Raw genomic sequence first — 12,048 nt, forward strand, 5'->3', positions numbered from 1 at the left:
CAACTGCCCCCATGATTCTAAATGATATGGAAAGAGAGAAGCCCATCACGTTCACTTCTCAACAACTTCAGATTGCAACTGATAACTTCACCAACTTGTTTGGGCAAGGAGGTTTTGGTGCAGTTTATAAAGGGATATTTAGTAATGGAACCCTTGTAGCAGTGAAGGTTCTAAATGGGAGCTCAGACAAGAGAATAGAGGAACAATTTATGGCGGAAGTTGGTACAATTGGAAGAATTCATCCTTTCAATCTAGTCCGTCTTCATGGTTTATGCTTTGAGAAACACCTCAGAGCACTTGTTTATGAGTACATGCGAAATGGATTGCTTGATAAGTTCTTATTTCATAGGAACAAGGACTTAGGATTTGAAAAGCTTCATGAAATAGCGGTGGGGACAGCGAGAGGGATTGCTTACTTGCATGAAGAATGCCAACAACGAATAGTCCATTACGATATAAAGCCTGAAAATATTCTTTTGGACGCAAATTTCTTTCCAAAAGTAGCTGATTTCGGTTTGGCTAAGCTCTGTAACAGGGATAATACTCATATAACCATGACTGGGGGGAGAGGCACTCCTGGTTATGCTGCACCTGAAGTATGGATGCGGTTTTCTATAACACACAAATGTGATGTTTACAGCTTTGGGATGCTATTGTTTGAGATCATTGGCAGGAGAAGGAATCTTGACATTAATATTCAAGACAGCCAAGACTGGTTCCCAAGGTGGGTTTGGAAGAAGTTTGAGCCTGGAGAACTAGGAGAGATAATGGTTGTTTGCGGAATAGAGGAGAAAGATAAAGAGAGGGCTGAGAGAATTGTAAAGGTTGCTATTTGGTGTGTCCAGTATATGCCTGAGGCAAGGCCTTCGATGAGTGTTGTGGTGAAAATGTTGGAAGGAGCTATTGAGATTCCTAGACCTTCAACTAACCCGTTTCAGCACTTGATGTCGGATACTCCATACCCAACTGCACCTGTCTATGATACTTCAAATGGAACATATAGCACTAGCGCTTTCGGTTCAGATCCCTCACGAACAGTAACTGGATACAGCGTTGTACATGGAACTCCTATCATGAGGAAATATGAAATTGAAATAGCGTCTACCTAGGCAGGCTGAAGTACATTCCTCACTCTCTCTGTGTCTCTCTCTGTTCTTGCAATAGGTCATAAAAACATCTCCTTCTGCACATCATAGTGCTTCTTCATATATCATAGCATTAAGTTAAGGGTTAAAGTTATATCTGTCTGGAATGAATAAAAAGTTTGTAAATTTTATAGAATTGATTACAATATATTGATGTGATTCCAAAATGTGCTATTTCTTTGGCTTGTCTTATCAATATCATACAGCCACTGTCCACACATGACTGTATTAAGAAAAGAACATGATAGGTCTTGTTTCTGCAGAATAGCGCACAACAGAGCTACCAAAAACATCCTCTCTGCTTTTTTCCTTTCAGTTTCTTCGATCCCACCAACGTACGTAATACTTTTGTTTATTTTTAAAAACATGTCCCTTTCTACATACACCGTCAAGCACGTAGTTCTGCCTTTAACGTTTTCTTTGTCAAATTGCGAAGAAAAATAGGAATGATACAAATTCCATTTGTTCATGAGTTTTTAAATGCAATATTTATTTCATGTTTTAAATCTAATCAATATATTCCAAATATATATGGATTTAGGAAGATATAATCATTAATTTGCATGAAAGAAGACACAATTCTTTGTTTTTTAATTTTTTTTTATTTTTTTTTTTTTTTGAGGACCTTTCCTATTAAAAGGGGCGATAGCATATTAAACTCACACACACACAGCACGAATGCTAGGACTCGAACCAGGACCTTGCCTGAGGGAGTAAATACTCCAAACCACTACACTAATGGGTCCTTTGCACACATTCTTTAAATTATGCTGCCAAACAAATACTTATGTTGTTACACTATTAATTCGGACGACACATTTAGGTAAGAATAAACTTGATCAATGGTTTACCTCTCTAGATACTTCTCATTTTCATGTATCATTATTTTCATGAGTTTTTATAAAATAAGTAGCCAAAATTTACACCTAATTTTTATAAATGTCAGTTTTTAATAAATTTTTTCAAAAGTAGCTAAATACTCACCTAAATAGACTTAAATGCCCTCAAAACTAAAACCCACATAAACCTAAAAAACAAAATAAGTGTCCGGAGAAGTTAACCCAAAATAAAAAGAAAAAAAAGAAGAGAAAATCAAATTCCCTCGTTTCTTTAATTAAATTTTGAGGAACAAGGCTTCCCATATATTTTGGCTTCCCTTGTAAATGTCAGTGCTATTTTAGATTTTACTCGAAATTTTTACTGGTGTGGAAGGTTATATATATTTTCTATATGTGCTGCAGATTGTAGATTATGGAAACTGAGCCATTTACTGATGTGTGCTCGATTAATACTTTTACATTCTAATAATTGTTTGCAGCAGATTCGCATGGAAACAATTACACCAAGTTGCGCCATGACTCTTCAATGTTAAGCACATACTTGATTTCTTCTGGTGACTTTGCATCGCTTTGGCATACTCCGGCTGCCAAACAAGTAAATGTAGTAGAGCCCTCCATTTTTATTCCCTTTCCATTCTTCAATTATTTTTTGTTGGACAACAATCAGAATATAACCAAATAACAGAATATAATAACACGAAAATAAATTATATATATTATTAAATCAAATTAATAGAGCAAGATTCAATACAACTGTAGAATCAAAATAGAAAATACTGACTTGGTTGGGTGATAGAGTTCTGGACAGTTGCAGTGTATATATTTTTCTCTCAGGAAGTGATTATTTGTGGAGAAGTGATAATGTGATTCCAAAATTCTATATCCCATGGCTTAAATGACTTGTCTGTTGTACAGAGGTTTGATACCTCTTCATCGAATAGTTGGAATAATTGTTCAAACAGAATTCAAATTTTAGATGATTAAAAAAAAAAATTTAGTCAACATAGTCTAATAGGGCCAAAGCCCACTTTCTATATAGCATTTCCAGTCAGTTGGTGCTTATAAACCATGTGTGAAAGCTACTCTCTTCCAATGTGGGACAAAATGAAAGTGTTTTCCTATACAAACTCTAACAGTTTTCTTTTTCTTTTTTGCTTTAAAAAAAATTCAGAAAGAGTAGTGACTAACTTTGTTTTCCACATAGCACATTGCACTTCCTTGCTTGCGCAGAACATTGCATACATAATCGAACCAAAGAAAAGGTAACAAAACCCGCTTTGTTTTCTTTTGTTGTCACTGCACTAATTTAGTTTATTGGCTCATGAACCAAACGCAGTTTGACTTTTTCTCTCTTTATTTTATATTATTTTGAGTTAACTTGCTTGGACAATTCTTTGTTTTTTTTATAGGTTTATGTAGGTTTTAATTTTGAAGGCACTTGAATATATTTTGGTGAGTTTTTATTTTATTTTATTTTATTTTATAATTTTAGAAAGTTTTTATACAAGTCAATATTTATGAAAATAAGGGGTAATTTTGGCTATTTTTAATAAAACTATTTTTAACAATAGCTCTTCAAGTACTAAGGGTATGTTTGGTATTCTATTTGAATCCAATGTCTACCCTCACCACCCTTCCCATAACCACAGTTAACTTTTAATTTTTAAATCCTTTAAAATATTTAAAACAAAAAAAATAAAATAAGGTATTTATGCAGTTAACTCTATTTTGTTTTTTGTTTTTGTCATTCTCTAGGGAGGAGGAGGAGGAGGGAGTATTATATTGGGTTGTCTCAAGATTGTCTCCTATGTTAATCGAAACTAGGGTGGACTTAGGGGGGCGACGGGGGAGGAGAGAGTTTGGTTTAAATATTTTAGAAGATTTAAAAGTAAAAAGTTAACTATGGTTAACCATAGTTAACGTTATACTATAGATATGTGTCAAGACATGAGACGAGTACACATTGGGTTAAAGTGATGAGTAAAAATGCTCCCCTATATAATCAAGGATAGACATTAGGATGGAACCTGATAATAACCTAGGAGATCCGGATCATATGTTCATGCACTAGCCCACAAACAGCCCATAGTATTTCCCAAACAACCATTCTGAAGAACTCTCCACTCCGTCTCATCTATAAAACTATCCCTAAACCCTGCTTCCAATTAATTTCTATTTGATTAGGTTTTGGGTTTCTCTTCGAGAGGGAGAGAGATACCGAGATAATGGGGAGGGTGTTTGAGTCATCTGAAGGCCAAGATGATGCTAGAGCTAAAGAGCCATGCGAACTTCAAAATAGCGAATCGATGATGTACCAGAGGTACGTACATCTCCAGTTCTAATCATCTGTTACAATTACTTTGTTCTGTTAGGGTTTCATAATCATGCAGTCTTCTTTTGATCCAGATCTAGAAAATCATTGGCAGGTTTCTCGTCAGAATTATATTTCAATTTGATTTTTTTTTTCTTCCTGCCCTTAAAAGGCGAATTCTTTGTATAACAAGCACTATCCCACAGTCCAATCAACACATATATATATATACTATCCTCTCCGCACATGCTTCCGCGCTTAAGAGGCTTTTTTTTTTATATATAAGAATTAAATTTATTTTAGAATTAAAAAAGATAATGGGTAGTTGTGTTTCATAAAAATAAGATCTATTATCTGCCTTTTCTTTTAATAATAATTTTTAAATATAAAAAAATGTGAAGTTACCATATTATCCTCATTTAATTAATAATTTGAATTCTTAATGTTTGCATTAACCAATGGCATTTTCTGGTATTTTGAATGTTTCACCATTCTCTACTTTTTGCTTTATATATATATAGATATATATATATATTTTGTAATTTTCAATATTTATTTCATGAATGGCAAGTTGGATGGATACCTGATCATTGACACACACACACACAAAAAAATAAAATTAAAGCAATATTTATTTCATGTTTTAAATCTAATAAATATATTCAAAATATACATGGATTTAGGAAGATGTTATAATTAATTTATTTTCTTCTTAGTGCTTTTTTTCCTTTTCCTAACATGCATAGGATGACATTGCATGAAAGAATACAAATTTATATATATATTATGCTATGAAATAAATGCTTATGTTGTTAGACTATTAATCTAGACCACAACGTAAGAAGATGATCATCATAAGAAGGAACATGGCCCAACAGGAGGCTGCTGTGGCTATGGCTCGAGCAGTTGCAGAGGCCGAAGCTGCCACAGCAGAAGCTGAAGAGGCATCTAGGAAAGCTGATGAAGCTGAAGAGGAAGCTAGGGAAGCTGAAGAGGCAGCTTGGAAAGCAAGGTACTGGAAGTAGCTATTGAAGCATAACAAGCTAGCTATTGACAAACAAAAAAAGGATCGTGTAAATTAATTCTTAAAAACAGATTTCAGTTTTGTGTAAAACTTTCATGTGATTAGAACCTTGGAAGGAAATTATGTAGGGATGACATTCATATATGGCCTGGCCTGTGATAATAATATGTGCCGCGTATATGCCACAATTTTGTTTTGACTACGTACGAGTTGAGCATTATGGCTAAATATAAGAATGGAGATGGCAGTGGCTTCATAGATTGGTATTTAACAGAATGCATGCTTATGGATGGAGTACCTCTAACTCTCCTTTCCCAAACGCCTAAAGCTTTTAGACCTGTACATCAATTTATCTTCTTTCTGTATATTTTTGTCAAAATCTTAGCACATACAGAAATTAGTGTATATATTTCAAATGCGTAATAGGTGTACTTGTTGTAACAAGTTTGTATGGCCAACTTTTAATCTTCTTGATACCCATTTTGTGAATTTAACAAAATTTTATACATGAACAATGATGATAAAGGACATCCTTGACATTCCCTTAACTACTCGTATACACATCATTTTAGTATGACGATAACGGGTTGAATTTGGTTTCTAAAGCATGGTATTCTTGTTCTACATTATCAGAGAGAGGTTTTTTGGGCTCACAATTCTGATAGGTTTAGGGTTTAGCCCATGGGGTTGCAGCAGAAGGGTTTTGATAGATTAATTTATTGCATATATAATATATCTATATTTGCTTTGTTTTTGTATCAAATTGGTTAGTTTAATGTGTTTAATGAAGATTTTATAGGCATTGGTTCCTAGCAAGGGTTTGGAGATAAAACTATGATTTTGGAAGCGACCGAAAGAGGTAGATTTATCAACTCAACAAAATTTCAAGAACTCACTCTGTCATTTTATCAAATACCTGGAGTGCATCTGTGCAAGTGTCAAATTATAACCACAACTGGTCTCAGTGACTAACTCCAAAAAGATAGAGTTAGAGAGGTTTACCTTCAATTTTGGAAACTAATGTCATTTGCAACTGGTAATTTTGGTTGAGCAGTGGGCTGCATTGGATTGGCTGAGAGTTGAAGGAAGTATTCTTCTATTTGGCTATTTCTAAGGAAAAGAAGAATTCAGTCGGTGCAAAATTGAAAGCCCAGTTGAATAATTCATTAATAACTCACCTTTGTAATTGGAATCAAGATCCAGTTCTAATATGTAAATTGGAGTTGTAGTGATTGTTGAAAAGCAATATAATGCAATAGAGAAAAGCAGGTTGAAGTGACTGAACAGAGAGCACATGGGCAACAAAGTCAAGATAAGCCCTCTTGACAACCCTCAGATTCGTTGCATTGCCATGGCACCACAGTGCGGAACCCATCAACAAGTTCATCTTCTATCTGCTTTTCCTGATCAAGGAGCCTTTGGGACATTGAAAGGGGAGCTCCTGATTGGACAATAAAGTCCAAACAAAATGAAAGAATTGGCGTGACCAATTTTTCTCCAAAGTTGGGTTTCCTCCTTTGAGTTGGAGAAGATTACCTCCACAAGTCTCAGTCCTGTTTTCCTTTTCTAATTGAGTTTATTCTCTCCAAATGCTAAATACTCCTTTCTCTCTCTTTGCCGCCAGCTACTTGTATTTTCCTCTTCAGTTTGGATTTTTCTTTTTGGGCTTTCCTATTATTCCTCTACTTCTTACCTATACATACTAAGCCTTAACCTAAGGTTGGGGGTTCTATTATTTTTATTTTTCGGAGACCACAGACCAAAAGACACGAAAGAGAGTTTTAGAGAGATAAAAGAAGACGACTTGGAGCTAGAGTCGCTGTTGTGCAAAGATCAAATCTTCAATTGGTTTTTTCTTTCCTATGACACTGTTTATCATGGTTTTTATTAAAGTTGTCATGAACTAATTCCTTCTTGCTAGGGCTATGATGTAGCCTAGCCATGAATACTCAATTAGTTTAATCAATGTTAATTCCGAGTATTTTTTCATGTTGAGTATCTATTATTATACTTAATGCTTTGAATGTTTGGCCAACATTTAATTGTTTTGATGCTAAATTGACGATAGGGATATCCAATTTGGGGTTGCTTCTTGTAATAGATGCCATGAGTTACATGATTAGACAGGGATGTTAGTCATGACTTATGTGGTTGTTTTACAGGTTTTCCAATGAGTTTAATGGGTTTCTATTATCTTAATTCCATCACTAGGGATAGAGTAGGTTGGTAATAAAAAATACTTTTGGTATAAGCAAGGATGGAGTATCAGATAATGTAGGAAAATCGACTGTTAACATGGAGAATAATTAGGATTAACATGCTAAAGGAATTGGGTAGAATTGACTGTGGTGAAATCAGAAGCTCTAGTGTTCTCATAACTTGAATCTCACTACTTTATTTTTCTACGCTTGCTTTTATTCATTGTTTTAGTTAATTAACCAATCAAATCTCATCATTCAATTGTTCAAATAAAGCCTTGGGTTAATCACAATAGGTACTTAGTAAATTAAATCACTCTTCGTGGGAACGACACTTCACTTATCAATGTATTGCTTGTGCGAATTGTGCGTTTGCAATAAATTCACAATAGGTTTTATTCCTCTCAGAACAAACCCCACACGGATTCAACCATTAGAATAGTTTCTGTTGTTGATGTGTAACCCTTAAGCTGAATGCCTTAGAGCCAAAGTCACAAAGTCTCTTCTAATTTCATTTTATAAGTTTTTTTTTTCTGATGGAATTTGAGCCTTTGGATCATAGTCCAAGTGGTCTCTTATCTTGCCTAGGATCTAAGTGTCAAATTATGACAAGTGGGATCATCTCATAGGATGATAGGATCAAAGGTTAGGATTTAATTCCCTTGTAAATCAGTTAGAGAAGTAGCTCACTTCTCTCACTCATACGAATATACATGAACAGTGGAATATGATGAATAGTAATCTGAAGCTTTTCTATTTTTCTAAGAGCAACGTTCTCTTCCTTATACTCTCTCTGTGATCTCTTCCTTCTTCCCAAAACATCCAAAATGCTGAAAACATTGAATTCTAACATGGCCTCAGAGCCAGGTTTGATTGCTTGAGCTGGGCATGAATTTGTGAACAAGGAGTTGGAATTGATTTGAGCTAGGTCTGAGCTCCTTCGACGATTGCAGCTGAGATTTCTTGAATCCAATGTCTAATATGGCAGGATTGGGCACTACTGAGCTTCACACACCAGTTTTCAATGGAGAAAACTATGAGTTCTGGAGCATTCGAATGAAAACAATACTGAAATCTCATGAATTGTGGGATCTGGTTGAACATGGCTTCGATGCTTTAGATCCAAAGAAGGAGAAGGAGATAGAAGAGACTAAGGTTGCTGAGAAATCTACGATGGCTGAGCTTCTGATGAAGGATGCTCGTGCACTTGGATTGATCCAAAGTGCTGTCTCAGATCATCTCTTCCCCAGAATTGTGAACGAAGATACCTCAAAGGGTGCTTGGGATATTCTAAAGTTGGAATTCAGAGGAGATAAACAGGTATGAAATGTAAAATTGCAAGGATTGCGTAGAGAATTTGAATATACTCGCATGAAAGACAGTGAATCCCTATTTGTATATCTTGCTAGATTGTTTGATATATTAAATCACATGAAGAGTTACGGTGAGGAACTATCTAGGGAGAGAGTTGTGCAGAAATTACTGTTTAATTTGCCAAAATCATATGATTCCATCTGCTCTGTGATTGAACATTCTAAGGATCTTGAGACTCTTGAAATTCAAGAAGTGGTTGCTTCTCTGAAGAGCTTTGAGCTCAGATTGGATCGACACAATGACAACTCTACAGAAAGGGCCTTTACTAGTCTGAATATTGAAGAAAAAAATTCTAAGAGTGTAGCTTCTTCTGGAGATCAAAAACCTCAGAAGAATTGGAAATCTAACGATGGGAATAAAACGGCTTGTAAACACTGTGAGAAATTGCATTTTGGCAAATGTTGGTTTGAAGGAAAGCCTAAATGCAAAGGGTGTGGAAAATTTGGACATATGCTCAGAGAGTGTCATGGAAATAAAAATGTACATAAATTGAACTATGCAAATCAAGTTGAAGAAACTGGAATCTTGTTCTATGCATGCAATGCTGGGACAAATGTAAAGGAAAATCATTCTTGGTACATTGACAGTGGCTGTAGTAACCACATGATAGGTGATGAGAGTCTGTTAGTCAATATTCAAAGGAATTTGACCTCTAAAGTAAAGATGGGTACTGGAGAAATAGTTCCAGTTGCAGGAAAATGGACTCTTGTGATAAAAACCTAGTTGGGTAAGAAGCACATTCAAAAAGTAATGCTTGTACCTGGTCTTGAAGAAAATCTGCTTAGTGTTGGGCAAATGATGGAGCATGGGTACTATCTTGTGTTTGGAGAGAATATGGTGAATGTTTATGATGATCAGTCACTGAGAAATCTGATTGTGAGGGTTCAAATGACCAATAACAGATGATTTCCACTTACAATGATGCCTGCAAGTGATTTGGCCTTAAAGGCAAGTGTTACACATTGCTTGCAGACATGGCATAAGAGATTGGGGCACTTAAACGAAAGAAGCATAAAACTGCTTGAGAATCAAGGCATGGTTCATGGTTTACCTCATTTGGAACATATTTCAATAGTACGTGAACGCTACATGCTAGGAAAGCAACACAGAGATTCTTTCCCTTTGGAGTCCACTTGGAAAGCTACAAGTTCCTTGGAATTGGTTCACACAGATATCTGTGGACCAATGAAGACTGAATCCATCTCTGGAAATAGGTATTTCTTGCTATTTATAGACGATTGCACTAGAATGTCATGGGTATATTTCATCAAAAACAAGTCAAGTGCACTCGAATGTTTTAAAAAGTTCAAGGCTATGACTGAGCTGCAAAGTGGATATAAGATAAAAGGTTTGAGGAGTGACAGTGGTGGAGAGTTTTTATCCAGTGAATTTAACAAGTTTTGTGATGAACTTGGAATTCAAAGGCAGCTAACTATTGCATACTCTCCTCAGCAAAACGGAGTTGCTGAGAGAAAGAACAGGACAGTAGTGGAAATGGAAAAAATCTATGCTGCATGAGAAGGGCATTTCTTATGACTTTTGAGCAGAAGCTGTAAATATTGCAGTCTATCTACTGAATAGATGTCCTACCAAGTCTCTCAAGAAGATAACACCGTTTAAAGCTTATACTAGCAGAAAACCAGGAATTGCACACTTAAAGATTTTCGGATCCTTGTCATGTACTCATCCCTTCAACATTAAGGCATAAACTTGAAGAAAATAGCCACAAGTGTATCTTTGTGGGTTATGGACTCTGTGAAAAGGGGTACAGACTATTTGATCCAAGTACTAGAAAGATTATTCTGTCCAGAGGTGCAGTTTGATGAGAATGGTTCATGGAAGTGGGAGAATGCAAGTGCATGAGAAATGACAGTCCCTGTGCCTACTGAGAATCAAAATTATAACCCAAGTCAAAGCTTGGATACACCTCAAATGGATGAAGGTATTACCCTGCAAGATGAAGGAATAAGTGAAAGTTCTCAAGCCATTGACCATACACCAAAGAAATGGAAAAGTGTTAAAGAAATCATGGCTTAGTGTAATATGGTGCATAATGGAACCTGAGAATTTTGAAGAGGCTAGTCTAGATGAGTCATGGAGAAAGGCAATGGAAGCTGAGTTGGAAATGATAGAGAAGAATAACACTTGGCAGCTTGTTGAGAGACCGTTTAATAAACTTGTCATTGGTGTCGAGTGGGTTTATATGACCAAACTTAATCGAGATGGTACTGTGTAGAAAAATAAGGCTCGATTGGTGGCTAAAGGCTACTCACAAAAGCCTGGAATTGATTACAATGAAACCTTTGCCCCAGTGGCAAGGTTAGACACCATTAGAACTTTGATTGCTCTTGCTGCACAGAAGAGATGGAACTTGTATCAGCTGGATGTTAAGTCTGCGTTTCTCAATGGAGTATTGAAAGAAGAAGTGTATGTTGAACAACCACAAGGCTTTGTGAAAGAAAATGAAGAAATAATGGTGTACAAACTACACAAGGCACTGTATGGATTGAAACAAGCACCAAGGGCTTGGTATGATGAAATTGATGTATATTTCAACAGTGCTGGTTTCAAGAAAAGTTCAAGTGAAGCCACTTTGTATGTTAAAACAAGTGAGAATTCAGGTATTATCATTGTCTCCCTCTATGTAGATGATATTGTATACACTGCTAATAGTCCACAAATGTTTGAAGAATTTAGAAAAGACATGATGAAGCACTATGAGATGACAGTTTGGGAATTGTTACAACATTTTCTTGGAATGGGAATACTACAAACCGAGAAGAGTATTTTTATACACCAAAAGAAGTATGCACAGAAGTTGATTGAGAAGTTTGGTTTAAAAGATTGCAAAGCAGTGGCTACTCCACTTGCAATGAATGAGAGATTGAGCAAGATTGATGGAAGTGAAGCTGCAAATGAAGGAGAATACAGACAGATTGTGGGCAGCTTGCTCTATTTGATAGCAACTAGACCTGATGTGATGTTTGCAGAAAGTCTCTTGGCGAGGTTCATGCATAATCCTACCAAGAAACACCTGGGGACAGCAAAGAGAGTGCTGAGATACATTCAAGGGACACTTGATTTTGGAATTGAGTTTATAAAAGGGAAGACAACTACCTTAATAGGGTATTGTGACAGTGACTGGGCAGGCAGTGAA

At 35.8% G+C, this 12,048-nt stretch overlaps 2 protein-coding genes and 1 long non-coding RNA gene across 3 annotated transcripts; 2 read left to right on the forward strand and 1 right to left on the reverse strand.

Annotated features, from left to right (window-relative positions):
- LOC109949293 (rust resistance kinase Lr10-like) lies at window positions 12-1,304 on the forward strand. The gene has a single exon (XM_020564613.1). The coding sequence runs from the start codon at window positions 12-14 to the stop codon at window positions 1,107-1,109; it is 1,098 nt and encodes a 365-aa protein (XP_020420202.1). The 3' UTR covers window positions 1,110-1,304.
- On the forward strand, window positions 3,700-5,518 carry LOC109948542 (telomere repeat-binding factor 3-like). Its single transcript, XM_020561829.1, has 2 exons — window positions 3,700-4,304; window positions 5,125-5,518. The coding sequence occupies exons 1-2, from the start codon at window positions 4,210-4,212 to the stop codon at window positions 5,318-5,320; spliced, it is 291 nt and encodes a 96-aa protein (XP_020417418.1). The 5' UTR covers window positions 3,700-4,209; the 3' UTR covers window positions 5,321-5,518.
- LOC109948543 lies at window positions 4,974-7,291 on the reverse strand. Its single transcript, XR_002271171.1, has 3 exons — window positions 6,498-7,291; window positions 6,322-6,429; window positions 4,974-5,342 (listed from the first exon to the last, which is right to left on the reverse strand). It is a non-coding gene; the product is annotated as an uncharacterized LOC109948543 (long non-coding RNA).

Source organism: Prunus persica, chromosome G1 (assembly GCF_000346465.2).
Source record: "Prunus persica cultivar Lovell chromosome G1, Prunus_persica_NCBIv2, whole genome shotgun sequence".
Taxonomy (NCBI): Eukaryota; Viridiplantae; Streptophyta; class Magnoliopsida; order Rosales; family Rosaceae; genus Prunus; species Prunus persica.

What these genes read in the sequence shown, in the direction of transcription:
- LOC109949293 (XM_020564613.1), top strand. Translation starts at nt 12, where the DNA reads ATGATTCTAAATGATATGGAAAGAGAGAAGCCCATCACGTTCACTTCT.
- LOC109948542 (XM_020561829.1), top strand. Translation starts at nt 4,210, where the DNA reads ATGGGGAGGGTGTTTGAGTCATCTGAAGGCCAAGATGATGCTAGAGCT. An exon ending in GAATCGATGATGTACCAGAG is followed by an intron (nt 4,305 to 5,124) that starts GTACGTACATCT and finishes CTATTAATCTAG; the next exon opens with ACCACAACGTAAGAAGATGA.